Source organism: Lactuca virosa, chromosome 8 (genome assembly GCF_052849685.1).
Source record: "Lactuca virosa cultivar CGN04683 chromosome 8, Lactuca_virosa_CGN04683_v6, whole genome shotgun sequence".
In the NCBI taxonomy this organism is placed as follows: Eukaryota; Viridiplantae; Streptophyta; class Magnoliopsida; order Asterales; family Asteraceae; genus Lactuca; species Lactuca virosa.
In genome coordinates, this window is record NC_136433.1 from 106,847,819 (window position 1) to 106,870,168 (window position 22,350).

Here is a 22,350-nt window from a genome sequence, read left to right on the forward strand (position 1 = left end):
CCCCCTTTAAAAAAATTGGTTCCCCTTTTTAAGAATGGTGAAAAACTGCTTTAAAACCCGCATTTACGTTTACACGGCCCGTGTAAATTAACACTGTCGTTTACGCGTCCGCGTAAACGCAAAAATACACTGCGCAGAAATCTACGTTTACACGGGCGTGTAAACGCAAGGCTTCCATTTACACGACCGTGTAAATCTTTGTAAAACCAAAATCTTCATTTCTTTGATATCTTGCTCATCGGTGCTCCGCAAGTCCCGAAATTTGGTCTGCAACTCTTATTTACCTCTCCAAAAGTCCCTGAAATACCACAAAAATGTGTGAATGAAATTGCCTCATGAAAAATCCCGAAAAACATGCAAAATGCATGAGTTTAAACCTAAATGCAATGCACTTTTATGGAGTAAAACTACAAACGGTCAACTTTACATCCCAAGTAGCGAATTGATAAATTATATGTCATTACACTTTATACAAACACATAAGTGTTAAAAAATTATATATATATATATATATATATATATATATATATATATATATATATATATACACACTAAAGTCCTAATATTTTCAACGATTTGACATTAAAGTAATAATTTATTTTTTTGACAGTAACGTCCTAACTACCGGTAATTTTTGACACGGTTACCCTTTCCTACCGATTAGCCGGTATTTTTCTGTTCTCTTGGTGGCTGGATAACTCACTGCCTAATCAATGAACATATTTGTTTGTTTGAAGAATTATACGGACAGTACTAGAAAAATATAAAATTTGTGTTTATAACATAAAAGACCACTTTTATTACCCATCAAAAAGTAAATCCATGTATAAGAGGTTGCACAATATCTGTGTAGATGAGGGTGATATTGCGGAAGAAGACTCCATTCAAGAATTTTCCTATTAGATAAAATTTGATTTCATAAAGACGACCATTTGGCAAACTAAAAATATTGTATTTTCAAATTTAGGATTGAATATTGTATTTTTATCTTTTTTTTATTAGTACTTTAAAACCTATATAATTATAAACAATATGGTTATGTCCGATCCGAAATCAGGTAAACCGGATATCCATTTTCCAATAAAAATTTTGATTTGGATTATCCAAAAATCGACTTTGAAAAATCCAACCGATCCGATCCGGATTATAAAAAAATCCTAATCCCAAATTTATCCGGACTTTTGTGCAGCGTTTTCTCCACAATGGGCTCAGATAATTTGATAATTGATAATTCATAATATGGATGAAGAGATTACATAAGTCTTCAATTTGGGCCTAAAGCCCAGTAGGCAGAACAGATGAAGACATGAATTACGTATGAATTGGGCCATAGAATTAGATGGGCGGATAGGATAGACGTGCAAACGGTTGGATAAATATCAAACAGACAGTTACAATAAAAACTTCTATCATCAATTTCGAAGAAAAAACATAATTAGTGATTCAAGTACGAGGATTTTTGATGCTTGCAATGGTTGTCGAGGAAGAAGATCTCAAGTTCACAAACATGACTAAAGGTATATATTTTCTTACGTAAAGTGAACATGATAACATTTGTGTTGATAACATTTGTGTTTTTAACTATTATTCATTCATATAAGTATAATATGAATGCGGGAATGATGATGATTTTTATCAGAGATTTTTTGTTATAAAAGTTAAATAATAAAAAGCATACCTTTAAGTTTTAACTACCTTTTATAATATTATAATCATTGAAAATGCATTTTTGTATATAAAATATCTGTATAATATATGATAGATCTTCTTCACTTTCTTTTGAAAGTTAAACGTGATAAACGTTGACACGTTAAGGGCACGAACGCAAATAAGTAATCCAGTGCGGGACGTTTGTGATAGGGAGTATCGATACGTGACGTGTCAAATTAATAACCGTAAGATGAGATTACTTTTGAAGTCAAAGAATGGGTTGATGATGTCAGATATTGAAAGGGAAACAGCTAATAAATTTTGAAAAATAGTCAAAGCATAGTCGGCAATGACTCAGAACCCCGTCGATTCTCTCATCTATTAACTTTGGCGGTTAACTACACGCTGGAACCGAGTCATACTATCCTCATATTCGTCACTCGATTTTACCCGCGCGTGTACATCACTTTCTAAAATATCTCAAATAACCCGTTAATGTATGTCACGCGGTGATGGTGAGAGTGGACAAGGCAAGCCTATCACGTGTATCAAATCTATCTATCATCGCGTTTTTTTATTGGTGAACACAGTAACATATAAATATAATTTCAAACGAGGACTCAAAACTTTTCCAAATAGCAAACAAGGACCTCTCTCAAAACACCTATAAAAAACTTCGTATTTTTCATTGTTCATCATCAAAACAACACCAATTGTGTTATATCTCCTTTTTATTTTTCGTTTTTCTCAACATGACTGTTTGCGTCGACCAACCTCAATCAGGTATTATTTATTTTTTATTTTTTTTTTGAATAGTTATTGTTTATAATAGAGAGTTGTTTGATGTTATGAATAACATTTTGTTCTTGTTTATTTGTAGATTCCGAGGTGGTGGAAAATAAGAACTATAGTAACAATAATAATAATACCAATGAATTGGTATTAGATGGAGGGTTTGTAGTGCCTGATAATGTGGCTAGTGGTGGTTTTGATGCCCCAGAAATCAATGCATTTGGTCACACATTCAGGTTTTTTTAATTTTTGAAACTCTCAAATAAGCGTTTTTTAATAAACATCGACATCAATGAACGATGAATGATATTGAGATTGTTCTACCTTGCAGAGATTATGACGTCGAGAGTGAAAGACAGAAGCAAGTGGAAGAATTCTATAGGATGAATCACATTAACCAAACATATGAATTTGTGAAGAAAATGAGAGAAGAGTATAAGAAATTGGATAAGCTTGAAATGAGTATATGGGAATGTTGTGAATTATTGAATGAAGTCGTAGATGATAGTGATCCTGATTTGGATGAACCACAAATCGAGCATTTGTTACAGACAGCTGAAGCCATTAGGAAAGATTATCCAAATGAAGATTGGCTTCATTTGACTGCCCTTATTCATGGTATATATCTATATATATTATAAATTAATATCTATATCTATATATTTACATGTTCATGGTGGATTATGCTGTTCATTATGATGATATTTTTTATTTGTAGACCTTGGAAAAGTTCTACTCCTGCCAAGATTTGGGGAGCTACCACAGTGGGCAGTTGTGGGTGACACACACCCTCTTGGTTGTGCTTTTGACGAATCAATTGTTCATCATAAGGTATATTTTTTTTAATCTAGAGATTAATTATAATTAATTCATAAAGATTAAAGAATTAGTGACAATTGGTAAATTATTTAATGTTTTTTTATATATGGTGCAGTATTTCAAGGAAAACCCTGATGTTAAGAATCCTGTTTATCAAACTAAGAATGGGATTTATTCGGAAGGATGTGGACTAGAAAATGTGATGATTTCATGGGGCCATGATGATTATATGTACTTGGTATGAAATCTAAAACATATATATATAAATATATACTTGTTCTTTTTGTGGATATGTTACCTTCAATGTAGGTCCCTAGAAGCATAATAAGTTTGATTATAATAAAGAGAAATTAAAAACAATTTCTGCATTTTAAATTTGCAGGTGGCAAAGGAAAATGGGACTACGTTGCCTCAAGCTGGATTATTTATCATTCGTTACCATTCTTTCTATCGTAAGTTGCTATATATATTTAAATATTATTTCTTAAAAAAATCAAATTATGAATTTATTTTTTAAAATTCTGCCAGCAATGCATCGTTCTGGAGCTTATAAACATTTGATGAATGAGGAAGATGTTGAGAACTTGAAATGGCTTCAAATCTTCAAGTAAGTACGCAAACTTTTGTGTACACGTAATGCAAATGTAATTAAAGACATAAAAATATCTAATTAATGATATATTATTTTTAATTATTATTTGCAGTAAGTATGATCTTTACAGTAAAAGTAAAGTCCGTGTTGATGTTGAAAAGGTGAAGCCTTACTACCAATCACTCATTCAAAAGGTAAGACGCTATTTTTTTATGTGTATTTCATCAAATATTTAATGAATTTTCACTTGATTACATTTTGTGTATTCCCTTTTTCAGTATTTCCCAGAAAAGCTAAGATGGTGAAGCAAGTTTCTAAAAGATTGATAAGAGAAAATTTGATGATTTATTGAGGGAACATTGTTGTACTACTGCAATTTGTAGTGTTGCTATATATCTGATAAGAGAGTTGGGACATAAGAAGTTTGTTCATACTTTTTCGTTTTTATCCATTGAAAGATTTCTTTCAAATTAATTGAATCTGTTATCTGTGTAATAATTTTTCTTGTTTGCTTCGATAAATTTATAGTTAAATGCCATTTTCCCCAAACAATACCAGACAAACAAGCTTGTTAACGTTTCGAATACGCTAAAATTACATATAAAATTACATATAGGACATTGTTGCAATTTTCATGTCCATGAAATCAATCTATTTCATATCATTACTATATTATATTATTGTTGAAATTTTTTAATATAATATATTCATAACAAGTTGACAAGATTTCTTTTATTGATTATTCTATTTTGAGCATCATATTTTTATGTATATAATAAGGATAAAAGAAACAATATGTACAACAAAAATATAAACAATTAGAATATTAATAAGTTTTATATTTGCTAAAAAGATTAAATCGTCTTCTATTCTCCTGTTTTGTTGAAATATTATAAAATTTATCACTGGCTTTACACAACTTGATTAAAACAATGATTAATAAATTGGTATACAGATATTTATATAAGAAAAGTTAAAAAAAACAAATAATTTAATATAATCGGACCTACACAACTTGTTTTGAGACGTGTTGGTGTATACTGGCCGCCATCGAAAGACGTCTTCCAAACTCGGCGAACACCAAAAAAAATCTATTTTTTTTCTTTAAACGGATGCTTTAAAAAACCAGCAAGTTGTCAGCAAAAGATTATAAAATAGAAAAGAAGAAAGAAGACATACACCAATCAAATCAAGAAATAGACTTAAACAAAGACCTATGTTTAATCCAATTGAAAGCAACTAATTGGATATCATTTGCCGTTCTTAGAGGGGATCATCTTTTATTGTTGAACACCAACGAGTTCCTCGCCTCCCAGTTGACCCACAAAACCGTATATAATAAGGCCGATAAGCGCTTCTTCCTCTTTTACCACTAGTCCAGACTCTCAAACACAAGAACTCTTCCATGCAACTCAGAGAAGAAAGCACATCACACAGACATTTGAGTTAAGCACAATCCCCTTATCGAGCAAATTACAAGCCACCGGTATCCCGTTCAAAAGCACCCTCCAAACGAAACAGTTAATTTCGATAGGAATCCAATTTACCCAAAAGAAGCCCTGCAAAGTACTGCCATCATTCAACTTCTGCGCCATCGGGTTCCTCAACGACTAGACATAAAAAATTATCGTCGACTCACCTTTCCACAGTCACGTGTCCAGACGATTAGAAAAGCACGAACCAACAAGGATAACTTTTATTTATAGAAAGATATATGGGAAAAAGCAATGGTTAGTTATTAAAGATATAAAAATAGATAAAAATTAAAAAATGAAACTTTGAAAACTTAAAGGTTGTCGAAAACTAGTTGAAGTAATTTTTCGATTGAGTTTTTTTTTTTTAATAACAAATAAAACTTTTATTTTAGAATGATTATTTATTTATTTTATTTTTTCTTAAAAATTTAGAACTATTAAAAGCTACGTACTAAAGACAAGCTATATCGTTTTCGATTAGATATGGAGATTTTGGTTCACTTAATTTAGAATAAATTGGTTCCAATTATGCATTGCCATCAGTAGATTCATACTTACAATTTAATACGTGGTAACATGGTTCAACTTTAACCATACGCAGAATCGTTCTACAACCTATTATGAATGAACATTTAAAAAAAATGATAAATACATTGAGAATAATGAAACAAATAAAAAAAAAGAACTAATAAAACAAATTTTCTTTTTACCAAAATGATTTTCAAATATAGAACTAGATCATCAATTTCATTAGGAGTAACAATTCATGGCATGTCACGACAGAAATACATTATACGAAACAAAATTGTGATGAAATTAAATTTTGAACTCGTGTTTGTATCATGTTCATGTCAGGTGTAAAAAACACGTCGTGTCATGTTCAAAAATTCAATACAAAATTGACACAATATTAACACTTGTTTTTCATGTTTTGTATTATTAATTATGAATTAAATAAAACCAAGAGTTATTTTATTATACATTTTTTTTGTGTTTGTCGTGTTGATCTTTTATCATGTGTTTTCTTGAACAACAAATTTAATCTACTCCTAAACTACTACTGATTCAATCTGTCTCAGACGAGACTTGAACTCTCATCCTCAATGAAAAAAAGCGGCAGAAACCTTTTGGTATCTTTTTATCATGTTTTAATTGGGTTGATTCCGAGTTAGTAAATCAAAACATGTCTAGTCGTATGCGCATTATATAAAAAATAGTTGTGTCGTGTTAGTTACAAACACGACACATTCACCACCCTAAATTTTCATAATATAGTTTTTTTTAATTGTAATAAAATGCCAACTATATGTAAAGAACTTACATAACAAAAAGAACATTGCTAAATTACTTTACACAACTTATTTTGATCTATTATCCACCTTCTCCATTCTCTTTCTAGTTATAATCCCTTAAAAATACAGTGATGTCCCAAGTTTAAAGCCTAAATTCAGATCATGACAAATGTCCCCAAAGTAAAAAGGATAATGGTTAAATGTTTTTTTTTTACATAATGAGTTTAATATATTAATTACTTAATCTGGATAGCTATACATTGTTGTTTCTTTTTAACTTGATATGGACAGAATGACTTAATGGGTTAAGAAAAAGAAACATGACTTAATGTACAAAAACAGGAACACTTTCCCTATTTCCCCTTATTTTTCCACCCAACTCCTCTCAAGTCAAAATCAATCAATATTGATAAAACTGATAAATACTGTGAAAATTATTTCTTGGAATGTGAGGGTAAAATGGTAATAAGTTGCTAATAACCCACAAATTACACAACCCCATTTCAATTTCTGGTATCTTTGTAAGACCTATACAGAAACTTAAAAGAATCTTTCTCACAGAATGCATTCAAACACAAAAACAGTAGAGACTAACACAATAACTTTGACAAAAATAAATTGTAAAAAAAAAAGAAAAAAGAAAGAAGGAAGAGTTAATGTCATTACAACAAAGATGGGATGAAAGATATGTTAAGATGCTTTGTCCATGAGTTGTATGGGTGCCAATATATTAGTCTTGCTTGTTTCCACAATACACCCATTCATCACCATCTCCTCCAACATAAAATGAGCTTTCTCCAAGTGAAACATTATGTCCAATTCACACTTCAAAGACAAAAATAAAAATCTAGTCATCACAACGGGCAAATATGTAATTATAACTTCCCAAAAAAGCACATTGCATGATGTAACTATGGGGAAACTTACCACATTGCCAAAGTGTCTGTCCATGGTTTCAACTAAGAGATGTATGAATTCCAAAATTGCAAGCTCATTCTGACATAAAATATGTACAAAAATTGCAAAATCAAGAAAAGGGTCAATTTTTTCTTGAATATAACAAAGAGAGATGACTTACTTCTTCATTGTCAACTCCAACTAGAAAGAACAATGAAGCATAGCGTCTATACACAATTTTGTAGTTCCGATGTTCAATGAATGAACACTGATATCAAGAAAGTGCAAAAGAGTGTTATCAACAAAGTAATGATGATTGAAATAGATGTAAAATTACAGGACTATCCCTAGCTTTAATCTGCTGATTAGCTAATTATTGGATCTTTAGATTATTTGGTTCTGATTCTTCTAGTTGTAATAATCACTATGAGTATGAACAAGCCAGCAATCCTATTCCATCCTAATTGGTTATGAACTTATGATTATGATTATCTAATCAACTTGATTCTGATTATGATCCATATTTTTTTGTTTTAGCATCATCAAAGCCATGTTCATGTGATCATGTTCGTAATGCATACTAAAATGCCAGCAATCCTATTTTGAAGTAACTAATTCATGTAATGTAAGGCACATAGCTGATTAAACCAAAATCAATTAAACCTAAAATCACTTTATAACCCCAGTTGATCATATATTTATGCATCCTAAGCATATGTTTGATTGATCGAATATCATGCATAGATGATAGATCTCTCATTAGCTAATAAATCGTTTAGGTTAAAATCACCCAAGGAAGCAATCCAATTTCAAGCTTAGATCCATTTTGAACTACTAAATCTATGTAAGATAAGGCCCCTAATGAGATTCATCTGGAGTCAATTGACCTACTGTATCCCGATGTCCCCAATCGATCTTCTATTTACACATCCTAAGAATAAAAAATTGGTTGATTGAATATGATGCATAGATCCTTTTGGAGCTAAAAAATCATGTATTCGCAAACCATATGATTGCCAAATGCTATGCATAAACATCTGTAATTATAGAGAGAAATTAGCATGAATATGACCTGTTGTTCGTTACGAGCCAGGCACTTGCGAACAATTTCACCCTCAAGAGCTCGTCGTTCTTCTAGGGTTAGGTATTCGTAGTACTGGGCAAGACGGGTCTGGCCTTGCTTGTTCACCATCAGTATGAATCTGATCCCCATTGCTTGTTTGTACTCAAAATCTCCAAATCAATTCTCGGTCTCGGGTGATCTATGTGATTTATCTGGAAACTTTCGAAGAAACTATAATTTTGAAGCGATCGTTCGTGCAGTTCGACTGGGATTTTAGGGATATATACAAATTAACAAAAATGACAATTGACTCCTGTTTAGTATGTAATTAAAAAAGAATATATTTTGTCATATTTTTTTTCCGTATACATTTATCCTTTCAATTTGTTAAACTGTACACATTTAGTCTTTGATATTTTTTTGCATATTTAGTCCTTAATAATTTTTTTGTTACAAAATAAGTCATTTTTGTTTTTGTACTTATGACTGATTTCTGTAAGTTTTTTATCACGACATCTTACATGTGACAACCATTAATAAGGTGTTTGAAGTTGTTGATGTTTATGTTCATCGTGACCTCGACTACTTGGTTGCTTAGGTCTTATGGTTTTGCTTAGGTCCTATGTTCTGAACGTCGTAACTTGTTCATACAATATCGGATTTTAACGATCTTTAGATCCTCGTGTTTGTTTTCTGAGTCTACTACAACTTTCGTTAAGATTACTCCTGTAAAGATGTAATATATTTTTACTTACGGTTTAATAAAAAAAACATTCATACATGCATTTATAAAACACTTATGGATATAAAGATCTTAAGTAAAAATATATTACTTTTTAACAGAGGTAATCTAAACGAAAGTTGTAGTAGACTAAAATACGAACGCATGATTATTAAGATCATTAAAATTCGAGATCGTATTAAGAGGTTATGACGTTCAGAACACAAAACTTAAGTCAAACCACAAGACCTAAGCAACCAAGCAGTCGGGATCGTGGTGAACATAAGCATTAACAACCTCAAACACCTCATTAATGATTGTCTCACGTAAGATGTTGTGAGAAAAACCTAAAGAAACCAGTCATAAGTACTGAATGAGTATAAAAACAAAAATGACTTATTTTGCAACAAAAAAATTATTAAGAACTAAATGTGCAAAAAATATTAAGGACTAAATGTGTACAAATTGAGAAATATTACCCTATGAAGTCATTTTTCTCGGCTAACCTAGAGTAGTCGGTCATAAGGACTAAATGTGTACAGTTTAACAAGTTGAAGGGGTAAATGTGGACGAAAAAAACTCAGTAACCAAATGTATACAAATTGAAAAATATATTACTCTTTTAAGCCATTATCCTTAAAAAATCTTTTAGGGGTTATATTGATTTAAAGTAGTTAGAAGGATAATTATGTTTCAAAATTGTTCAACAAATTTCATTTATGTAAACGTTAAGAAAAACATCATCGAAATAAATTTTTTGTATAAAAATATCAACGAACTACACATTTAATTCAAATGTCACCTTATTGTAACTAACATTTATAGGTAAGGGCAAGGTATTACCGGAAAAAATTAATTAAGAAAAAAAACAAGGAAAAATTATTATGTTTCAAAATCGTTCAGAAAAACAAGGATGGTAACTATGTTTCAAAATCGTTCAAAAAATATCATCCAAGTTTGGTATGTTCAAAAAACAACATCCAAGTAACATCTTTGTACAAAAAAAATACCAATGAACTTTACTTTTTGTTCAAATGTTAACCACTGGTAACTTTGTTTATTGGTGGCACGTCATAATAATTGGTGACATGACATTAATTTGTATATTCTTCCTTTATAAATCGATTTAGGGTTTCTTCATGAATGAACTACTTCTTGTTCTCCTCTGATGGCTTCGCCAACTCAAACTCACACATTTCAAAGACACGAAAGATATATGATGATGCAACCCTTGTGGTTGTGGGCACCCTTCTTGAATTTGGACATTAACCATTAAGACTAATTCCAGGAAAAAAGTTTAGGGTTTGTCCCAACTAAATGGTAAGTTTAACTTAAAGTTTTATCATGTCCTCCTATACATTTTCTTGGTTATGCGATTCATTTTGTAACGTACCAAAAACCCAGAACCAAAAATTTTGTTTTTATATTAAATAAACATCAACCAATGTGATAATCAAACCCATAAGAAAGTCATAGTATATCAATAATCATCCAAAATACATCATAGTCAATAAAGCAGAAAAATCATGGTGTGTGTGCGATGCGATCATCCCGAGCTCTTCCCATTCGAACTGGAATAAGAGCTTAATGCTCAAAGATGGCCAAGGCAGCGCTCACGACATGAGGATGAGCCTGCCATGATTTTTGGTCATCATGTCGTTCTCACGTTGTGAGGCTTCATACCCCACGTCGTAAGAATCGAAAACGCGGGTCAACAAGTCAATGGTCAGTCACGACGTAACCACCATATCTCACGTCGTGACCATCTTCCAAAAGGTTAGAAATTCAAGAAATTAAGTACCTCCATGATCCGGATGTTACAATTCTCCCCCACTAGAATCATACTTCATCCTCGAAGTCCGCTGTCGCAAATAACTCAAGATAATGCTCCCTCATCTCCTCTTCAGGCTCCCACGTTCACTTGAACCCTTTCAGTGCAACCATTGCACCTTCACTAAACCCACCACGTTGTTCCACAAGGTCTTCGTCTTCCGATCAAGGATCACCACTGGTCTCTCTATATAATTCAGGCAATCATCCACCTGTCCTCCAATGGAACCACTACGGAATCATCAGCCAAGCACTTCCGCAACTGAGAGACATGAAAAGTGATATGAATCTGACTGAGTTCCTCTGGAAGATCCAAAAGTGTAACATCCCAAAAATTTCAAAAAAATTAAACCTTTCAAAACAACCCATTTACTAATAAAATTGTTTACAAAACCATTTTTTCCAAAACATGATTTAAAATCAGAGTCTCCTAAGATCCAATTAATTGTAAAACCAAGGATGTGTACGATCACGCCTTCGCCTTGCCACAACCATCTGAAACAATAAACTGAAACTGTAAGCACAAAGTTTAGTGAGTTCCCCCAAAGTACCATACACACACATAACAAATAAATCACATGCACAAATACTCATGCCTGGCCCAATCAGCCTCGTGCTGGAATACCAGGCATATCTACGATGGGCCCAGACATCCTCGGGATGGAATACCCTCGTATCATAATCATGTTTGGTCCAATCAACCATCGGGTTGGAATACCAAACATGTCGGGTCCAATCAACCATCGGGTTGGAATACCCCCGACCTGTTGACTGGCGCATAAAGCAGTCCAGTCTCACCATATACCACAACAATCATCACGGGTCCAATCAGCCATCAGGTTGGAATACCCCAGGCCCAGTCAATCATAGGGTCCAGTCATCCTCGGGATGGAATACCCTAGATTGGAATGCCAATATATACATAACTCGGGTCCAGTCAACCATCGGGTTGGAATACCCTCGGTCTGTTGGCTCCCGCACAAAGCAGTAAAGCCTCAACCACCAACCAAATATGTGCACATATACAGATAAACATATAATCAGTCATCAGACAATCAAGTAGATCTATAGATCACTAAGCATAACATCATACTATCATATATCAGGATATCTAATCCAATGGGCCGGCCTTGGTGCCTTCGACCCGTAAGTACAGTGAGGAAGACTCACCTCAATCCGCTAATAATCAAATAACTGCTCGGACCGCCGAACCGGATAACCTCGCGCCAACTAACAATAAATACAATCTTAATCAATAATTAACCCGATAACCCAAAATACCCTTAGGTCAAACTTGGTCAACCCTGGTCAAAGTCAAAGTCAACGGTCAAGGTCCAAAAGTCAATATTTCTTCCCAGCGGAATATGCCCTGCGTACCAAGAGAGTACACCCAACGTACTCTGATGTTGACCAATAGCAGGGCGCTGACCGCGTACGCACAATGTACCACCAGGTACGCCCAACGTACTCAGCCCAGTTTTTAAACTCCATTAAGAGATTATTACATTAAGTTCTTACATCCAAAACTCAGATCCAAACCCAAATGATGTCCTAAGTCATAAAGTTTCCAAATTTATGACTTTGCATGGCTATAAAGTGCTTAATGTCCAAAACCCTAAGTTCTTAACCCAATAAGACATCACAACTTTTGCATGGAAGGGATAGAAGGGCCAAGATCACATTTTTATAGTTCATAATAGCTTTATAATGGATAAAGTTTCCAACTTTGTCCATTAGAATGGTCCCAACAAACAAGATCTAGTCTTTAAGTCTCAAAGGGACCCAAAAGTTCATCTTTTTCAACTTAATCCATTAAGTACAAGTCTCCAACTTTCAGATTTGAATCAAAATGATGTTTAGATATATAAAGTTTCCAACTTTATCCATATCAAGGTCACAAAATTTCAAGATTTAAACTTTATGCACTAAAATAACCAAAAGCTCATACATCCAAAACTAGTTATTTCTAACAAATGCATCATCAAGATTCAAACTTTATACCTCTAGAAGATAGATCAAGGTGAACAAAGTCCAGATCTACAAGCTCCAATGCAACCAACACTTCTCCAAGAAGTTCCTTCTTCTCCAAGGTGCACCATGTATACTCCAAAGCACTCAAAAACATCTTCTTTTAGCACACAAGGCTCAACTAGGGTTAGGGTTTCATGGAAGGGGTGTTGGATGGGTGGATATTGTGAATGGAGTGGGTTTGGGGGAGTTAAGGAACTTAAATAGGGCTCAAACCACGAAAATAAGGTTTGGGCACTGATTGCGTACACCCAGCGTACTTCTGGTACGCCCAACGTACTCCCCTCTGTACGCCCAGCGTACTCAACATAACCCAAAACCGACCAAACTTCAAACGGGAATAACTTCTTCGTTCTAACTCCGATTTTGACGTTCTTTATATCCATGGAAAGGTAACGAGAAGCTCTACACTTCTATCAACTCATCATTGCCTTAAAACTTTCCGAAAAAATTCAAAATTCATGAAATCCCGAACTGACACTTTACCGAAATACCCATTGGCGCCAAAACACAGACCGGACTCCCGGATCATCCAAATTACATTACCCACACCCAAATGGGTTTGAATATCTTCTCATAAAATGCCCTAAGCCTGATGATACTCAGTCTTCGGGTCACCATGCCGACATAGGAAATGATTCGGAACAGGGCGTTACAACTCTCCCCCACTTAAATTAGATTTCGTCCTCGAAATCACTCCTTACCACCCTCCTGAGAACCAACGTTCCGAACAAAACCTTATAGTGCTGAGCAAATCACTGAACCCATAATTGTCAATCTAAAATGCTAATTCTATAATTCCAAAGCCCCATAACTTGCCTTACCTCCGCACAGGTAGAACCATTCTGAAACACAATCACAAGGGTCTCCTCCTACCATCAGAACTGAAACATCCTTTTGACCCTGAACCTTCCAACTGATAACCCGGCATACAGATTCCTAAATCCTTTTGACCCTGAACCTTCCAACTGACCCTGAACCTACCATCACTAATGATTCCTAATGTGAATCTCAACCAAGAGCCAACTCGGTACATAACCTATAACCTAAGATCCAAGGATTTACACTTGCGTTTCACCTGAACTCTTCTGATTCACGGCAACCATTCCCTAAACCAGGATATAAAATCCCCAAACCACCGCTGAGAATGCCAGTCTCGCACCTAGTCCAGCCACCAGGTTCCTGAGAGTCCAGCAGATAATGCTATTCTAGCCTATGTACCACTCTATGCCACTCCCTGGCCACATAATCATCCTACTAAAACCATAATCCAATTCCTTGACCTAACCAGTCTCTACCAGGTCTCACCTGCATTGCCATAATCATATGGGCCTTGCCCACGGGTCTCACCAAGCGAGAGCTACACAAGCCCAACCCGTCTCGGACCCCAATGGTCATATTCCCATAACAAAGATATGCACTTCGAACCCACTGTCCGCCTTACCCAAGGCACGAGTTGATCCTCCTTTATACTCACGACAACCCCAACTATGGTCTACCTCAATCTGGTGAATGTTATGATCCCATCGCAGACTTACAACACTTCCATACTATCTACTAATCCAGTGAATGCTATTGCCACCCCGAAGTCTTACGACACGTCTATCCCGCCATGGTCACCGCCCATGGTCTTACCACACACAATTCCTTTCACAAAACATGTAACATCCGAGTTTTGAGGTATTAAAAATATTAATTTAATTTTAATTGCAATTGGAAGAGGCTCACGACGTGAGCCATAGTGGTCACGTCGTGAGTAGGACCCTTGATTGTTTGACCCATGTTCTCGGACCTCACGACGTGAGGCATAAGAACTCACGACGTGAGTCATGCCTGATGGTCCTAAACCCTAAAAATCGGGTATAAAACGGAATGAGGAGGCTAGGGTCATCCATCCTCAGCCTCTTTCACTCCCAAGTCACTGAAAAACCCTAGATTCGGCCTTTTAGAGCCCTTGAGCCATTCTTGGTGGTATTGGTGTGTTATTGTGACATCCCCATTTTCTCGGCCAAAAAAGACCGATTTTGTTTATGCTTTATAAAAATCAGAGTACTTCTTTTAATAAAAATGTTGTGGAATTTGCTCCCAGAAAAACATGATAAATACATTATCAAAGCATTTCCGAAGAAATGTATTTTTATTCCTTTTAAAACCTTGGGATGTCATTGTCAATACAGAAACATAAGCATAAACAGAACTTACATTTATTTACACTAGTGATCTACATCTCTTTTAAATCTCTCAGTGTAAAGTGGCTTCGTATCGACACCTGTGATACAAATAAGCTTGAGTGGGTCAGGTTGGGAAACCTGGTGAGTACATAGGGTTTTCAACCCACAATAATATAATTATTATGTTTAATCATCAAACAATTAACCCAATTACCCATCCCCATTATCTTATTTACTCTTAAGGATCTACCGTAAGAATCAGCTATCTCTTGTTCATTTGTAACATCCGGATTCCCAGGTATCTTATTTTAAGTATTTATATTAAATTTTAGAGAGGGACTCGGCGAGTAGGCGCTCAGACTCGCCAAGTGGGATCGCGCATTTCTGGTCTGATTTAATGAAGGACTCGACGAGTCGATGCGTGGACTCGGCGAGTCTGCGCTGTTAAGTGAAACCCTAATTCTCGGGGCCTGTTCCCTACTTAAAGGCCTTTATAGCCTCCATTGCGGCCACTTCACCCCGGAGAAACCCTAGAGAGAGAAAGAGAACGTTTGTGGTGCAAGAGGAAGGCTAATTCACCATTTCTTGTGTGTTTTAGCAAAAGAGAAGTAGTTTCCAACAAGAGGAGGTCAAGGGAGCTGTGGATCCAGGGTTTTCAAGTTCAGATCTACACTATTGAGGTATCAAATCGAACTTCCCTTTTGTTTTGGGTTAAGATCTATGATTTAGGGTTTTGTATAAACCTTTTTAGGCTTGAAAGGTTGAGGTTATGGTCCCTTGCTGTGTTAGACCTCAGATCTGGACCCATAGAGGTCCAGAGAACCTTTCCCATTCTGCTTTATGCTTGTTCATGGAGGATTGGAGACTAGGTTGCCATTTTTAGAGTTATTTCTCCATTTATGACTTGATGTGGGTTGCATGCACGTAAAGGTTGCACCTTTTACGTGACCTTTGAGCACTTGAAGGCCAGATCTATAGTTTAGAGAAGCAGATCTGACCTCAGAAGGTCATTTGAGAGTTGTTATGGGAGCAACTCGCCGAGTCCATAAGTGGACTCGACGAGTCGAGTCGGGGTTGCCCCGCGATTCGTGACAGGTGTAACCCGTCGAGTGGAAGGATGACTCGACGAGCCAAGAGAGGCTGAAAGGATTCAGAGGACCCGCATGGACTCGCCGAGTCGCCGTTGTGCACTCGACGAGTCGGGTCAAAGTTTGACCGTTGACTTTCGTTGACCTTAGGGTTCTAGTCAAGACTGATTCAAAAGAGTTCAGGGAAGGGTAGAATGGCCTTCTACCCAATCTGTAGAGATGAGATCACGAGAGAATATTGATCAGGGGTGTTACTTGAATAATAGGAGGAGGCTAAGTCGGGACGTGGAGCACGAAAGTTTATCCGACTTCATTGAGGTGAGTCTTCTCACTATACTGTACCTGGAAGGGTACCTATGTGTGACCGGAAGGTCTTATATGCTATGAGATGTATGATTTGTATGTTGTTATGTGTTATGTATGTTATGTACGATAAGGACCGGAAGGTCAAGATGATATGGACCGGAAGGTCAAGTGGTTACGGACCGGAAGGTCGATACGGGTAGGACCGGAAGGTCTACCGGGATTCGGGACGGAAGTCCCCTGAGACACATGGATCGGAAGATCCTACAGAGTTATGGCCTGGAAAGGCGTATGTGTTGTATGTGGTATCTTGGGGAACTCACTAAGCATTTATGCTTACAGTTGTTATATTATGTGTTTTAGGTACTAGTGATGATCGCGGGAAGGCGCCGGCATGATCCGTACACACTTATAGAGTTTATGTTATTGAGATTTCGGGACATGTTTTATTATGACACAGTGTATACATTATGTTTTGTGATTATCGTGTGATTGAAAGTATGATTTAAAAATGAAAAATTGTTTTGGAAATTTACGTCGTTACAAGTTGGTATCAGAGCCTTGGTTTGAGGGATTCGGGTGCATCTTCGGATGAATCTGAACTCAAACTGAGGAATTGAGAAAGTTTTTCATAAAATAAACAAATTTTTTTTAGAGAGTAAAAGATTTTGAGAAAGGCAGAAGGAAGCAGTGTGTACGATCAGCCAGCGCCTGAACGGTGATTTCCCAAAATACCCTTACATTATGTGTTATGAGATATGTTATGATATGATATGCATGATAGAGTTGGCTAGGTATTCATATTAGGACTAGAGTGGCCTGATTTTGTGATGCCTTAGCCTAGGAAGGATTTTGTTGCTATGTGATGCTTGAGAGCGAGTAGGTAGCAGTGAGGAGCTGATGAGGGGTCTACCAAGGGTAGCCTATGCCAGTGAGATATAGAGTACTTGTGATCTGGGATCCAAGGAGGAGGACTTAGGGTGAATACTGATGCGGTGTGGACGGTAGTATAGGGCCCGTACTACTGAAGACACCGGAGCAGTGCGCACTCTAAGTAAGAATCCTTTGGGTACTAAGGAACAAGTAGGGTTGAGTTATCGAGTGCAAGTATGCTCGAGCGAGTCTCTGATATTTTTATGTTGTATTTCAGAGACATCATGGTTGGGACACGTCACAGACCTGAGCCGAGTGGCGTGAGTGACGAGGAGCTTCGTCAGATGATCCACGATGAGGTGGCAGTGGCGATTCGAGCCGAGATTCCGGAGATGTTTCGGTCTATCAAGACCACATTGATTGAGACTTTTGATGAGCGGTACGCAGCGGTGACTGAGGCTGCGGCTGCTGCAGCTACTGCAGCTGTAGCTGCTGCCAGACCTCAGGGAGGTGACTCGTTGTTGCTTCGAGAGTTCAGCAACACGAAGCCACCAGAGTTTGACGGGACGCAGGATCCGATCGCTGCGATGAGATGGATTTCTGATATCGAGGGATGCTTCTACACCTGTTCATGTCTGGAGCATCTGAGGGTACGGTTCGCGTTGAACCAGCTTCGCTTGGGAGCGAAGGATTGGTGGAAGTTCGTGACGGCGAGCTTCACTCTTGCAGAGATTTCAGCGGTGACCTGGGAGAGGTTCACCACCATGTTCAGAGACGAGTATGTTCCCCCGGTGGAGAGGGAACGGTTGGTTCAGGAGTTCTTGACCCTCAAGCAAGGTACCGATTCGGTTACTGTGGTTATCAGGAAGTTTCATGAGAGGGCGATGTTCTGCCCTGATCAGGTGTCTACTGAGCAGGCATGCATGAGCCGGTATTTGGGCGTTTTGAGGAGGGATATTCGGGAGTTCGTGTCAAACTCGATTACCAGACATTTGCTGAGCTCCAGGCAAATGCCCGGAAGAGGGAGATTGAGTTGGAGACTCAGGCCAGGGAGGAGGCCGAGTCTCAGAGGATGGATCGGCGGCCGGCATAGTCTCAGCCGGCAGCCAAGCGGGCAAAGTCCGCTGATACGAGATCTGGAGGCCAGAAGGGCCGCACTTGTGGGAAGTGCGGCAAGGGACATGATGGGGTCTGTCGATCAGGTGCTTGCTACAAATGTGGCAAGGAGGGGCATATCGCCAAGGATTGCCCCAAGGGATTTATGATTTGCTTTCATTGCAACCAGACTGGCCATCGGAAGGCCGAGTGCCCACAGTTACATCAGGGATCTGCCCCTGCTGCTAGGGTTATCGAGGTTCGGCCAGCGAATGCCGAGGCACCGAAGGCTTGCGGGAGAGCTTTCCAGTTGACAGCGGAGGAGGTCCGCGCAGTGTCCGATGTAGTGGCTGGTATGTATTCTTATTTATTTATGCTGAGTTGAGATATTGTGCTTATATGATGATATGCGTAGGTACTTTTCTTGTGAGTTCTGTACCTGCGTTAGTGTTATTTGACTCGGGTGCGAGTCGATCATTTGTGTCGATAGCGTTTAGTCGACACATCAGTAGCAGACGAGAGGCGTTGAGTCGACCTCTGCGAGTTTCCATAGCTGACGAGCGAGCGGTGTATGCTACGGATGTGATACGAGGATGTGTACTCGAGATCTTCGGTGTTGAGTTCCCGATAGATCTGGTCCCGATAGCGATGGGGGACGTGTGTGTCATAGTGGGCATGGATTGGTTGAGCCGATTTGGGGCTGTTATAGACTGCGAGCGACAGTTGGTGACGATACGAGACCCTAGTGGGGGAGTACTTACGGTGTACGGCGAGGGTACCCGATGTGGGTCGGTGATTTGTTCGGCTGCCAGAGCGAGACAGAGTTTACAGCAGGGTTGCAGCGGGTTTGTAGCCTATGTGATGGACGCACGAGAGGCCGCTGGGAGGCCAAGTTCGATGGATGACGTTCCGATAGTGCGTGAGTTCTCGGATGTTTTTCCCGAGGAGTTGCCGGGTGTGCCTCCCGAGAGGCAGGTAGAGTTCCGCATCGATTTGGTTCCGGGAGCAGCGCCTATCGCCAAGGCGCCTTATCGCCTTGCGCCGCCAGAGATGCAGGAGTTATCCTCGCAGCTTCAGGAGCTGCTGGGGAAGGGGTTTATTAGACCGAGTAGTTCCCCTTGGGGAGCACCGATCCTTTTTGTCAAGAAAAAGGATGGTTCACACCGGATGTGTATTGATTACCGGGAGTTGAACAAGTTGACGGTCAAGAACCGTTACCCATTACCGAGGATCGACGATTTGTTCGATCAGTTGCAGGGAGCGTCTTGGTTCTCCAAGATTGATCTGAGGTCTGGATATCATCAGATGAGAGTGCGCGATGAGGATATCCAGAAGACGGCGTTCAGGACTCATTATGGGCATTACGAGTTCGTGGTGATCCGTACACACTTATAGAGTTTATGTTATTGAGATTCCAGGACATGTTTTATTATGACACAGTGGATACATTATGTTTTGTGATTATCGTGTGATTGAAAGTATGATTTAAAAATGAAAAATTGTTTTGGAAATTTACGTCGTTACATCATTCATTCCTAAGGATCATCCTAAGGAATCGGCACGAAGTCCATCATCACCGGGGTTTAGGTACTAAGTCTGCATAGTCGCCAGGATTTATACAACAGGCACTAAGTCCGCATAGTCGCCAGGGTTTTAGGCACTAAGTATGCATAGTCGCCAGGGTTTTAGGCACTAAGTCTGCATAGTCGCCAGAGTTTATACAACAGGCACTAAGTCCGCATAGTCGCCAGGGTTTTGGCACCAAGTCTGCATGATCGCCAAGGTTTAGGCACCAAGTCTGCATGATCGCCAGGGTTTAGAGTACACCGGGTGAACACATCGTTCACAACACCTACAGGTTGCGAGCCTGCTAGTGTTCCACCGGACTGTCTAGAATAGTCAGTGGTTGTCATCCATACTCTGCTAGATGACGGGGCCAGCATTTGGGAACAAGGCTTCTCACATCGTCCACCTCTCACCCTTACCTCATGGTCTATATCACCTCTCAACTCATCATCCAACTCATATTTCATCTACCCATGTTTTACCCAACATATTATGTAGATATAAATACATATACAGTTTAAATCATATAAAAATTGTATAAAATCGTTCATCCAGCATAGATAGCAAGTATACAGATAATATGCACACATAGCACGTAGTTTATATAAAATACTTCATATCTATGTGTAAGATGAAAGTAACTATGCACTCACTTGATAAGGTGGTGACTCGGTACTCGGACAGCGCTTCGTTTACTTTTAAAATAATTTCCTTCGACGAAACCTAGTATTATTACCACTAGATTTTAGTCTAATATTTACCGTGACTAATTATTAGTCTTATTATTATTATTATTATATAAGCGTTTAAACAATACTTTCCAACCACTATGTACAGACAGGGGCCAGACATAAAACACCGGAGGGCAGGACCATTTTGGCATATAGCACTTCTGAAATCCAACAACTCTATGCGACCCTTTAAACCAGATTCCCCGTACCGCGAGTAGTTAAAAAGATATTATAACGACACTTATATAAGTCATAATAATAGCTCAAATATTTATTATAAGTTCATAATAACAATACTAATTTTAAATATAAGCTATATTAAAATAGATAAGCATAACTTACTTACAAAGGGGTTTTAGCTAGGAGTCGGGCTCTGCAGGGGCAGAACTTCGTCGCTGAATCTTTCTAAGAAAGATTTGTGCAGCGCTTCAGCGCTCACCTTACTATACTAAAACTACAGAAAGAGAAGTCGAATCACGAGGGACCGAAATGCTCGGGGGATAAGAAGAGAAAGACTCTTGAGTCAAGAGAATGGTGCAAGAAATATGAGAGCCCAAGCCTCTTATTTATACTAATTGAATTTACAAAAACTACTCTCCATAATTACTTAATGACCTTATAGTTATATAAACGACTAAACACCCCTTCATAATACTATTTTAAATAGATTTAACGATATTTGTACTAAACTAATGTCGAAAGTACTCAACACTAGTCTTATAATAACCGCATCGTCGATACCTTTCTAATGATATATACATTTGTATATATATGTGTACGTATATATGATTTATACTTTATTTTAATACGTAAATATGCTATTATAATTTGTAACTCGTTCATACGAACTCCATTTTTGACGTTCTTTATATCCACGCGTTGGTATTTACGAGTACTACAACTTTCATTTAGACGCCGTCAACTAATTCTCATTCTATCTCAGATTTACAAAACTGTATCGAATTTATCGCGCTCGAAGAATAGGGACCAAGTTCCGTCCATATCTTTAACATACGAGCTCTACTATCGACATTATTTACATCCACGCGTAGGTAAAAACAAGATCTAAAACTTTCATTTAGACTCCGTAGGCTAATTCTCGACCGATCTTAAATTTAACAGTAGGAGGAGATTATACTGTTAAATGTCCGCGTAAAATTCATAACTTCTACATACGGACTCCGTTTTCGTCTGTCTTTTTACCGTTGAGTTCCTATTAATGAGATCTTCAACTCTCATTTAGGTCGCGTAGGCCAAAAACTGTTCGAACTAAAATTCGAGTTTCGGGTCGTGCACTACTATGCCAAATCTTAGAAAATTCATAACTTCCTCATACGAAGTCAGATTTGGGCGTTCTTTTTTTG

The 22,350-nt window shown here is 37.6% G+C and overlaps 2 protein-coding genes across 2 annotated transcripts; one reads left to right on the forward strand and one right to left on the reverse strand.

The window, feature by feature from the left end:
* The first annotated feature begins 2,281 nt into the window (after window positions 1–2,281).
* On the forward strand, window positions 2,282–4,351 carry LOC145129641 (inositol oxygenase 4-like). Its single transcript, XM_079064416.1, has 9 exons — window positions 2,282–2,433; window positions 2,531–2,678; window positions 2,774–3,060; window positions 3,161–3,273; window positions 3,377–3,499; window positions 3,644–3,713; window positions 3,790–3,868; window positions 3,966–4,047; window positions 4,132–4,351. The coding sequence occupies exons 1-9, from the start codon at window positions 2,403–2,405 to the stop codon at window positions 4,156–4,158; spliced, it is 960 nt and encodes a 319-aa protein (XP_078920542.1). The 5' UTR covers window positions 2,282–2,402; the 3' UTR covers window positions 4,159–4,351.
* A 2,718-nt stretch (window positions 4,352–7,069) lies between these two features.
* Window positions 7,070–8,876, reverse strand: LOC145129642 (SNARE-like superfamily protein). The gene is made up of 4 exons (XM_079064417.1): window positions 8,590–8,876; window positions 7,699–7,785; window positions 7,548–7,616; window positions 7,070–7,445 (listed from the first exon to the last, which is right to left on the reverse strand). Exons 1-4 carry the CDS (start codon window positions 8,728–8,730, stop codon window positions 7,311–7,313), a joined length of 432 nt encoding a protein of 143 aa, XP_078920543.1. The 5' UTR covers window positions 8,731–8,876; the 3' UTR covers window positions 7,070–7,310.
* Window positions 8,877–22,350: the final 13,474 nt, after the last annotated feature.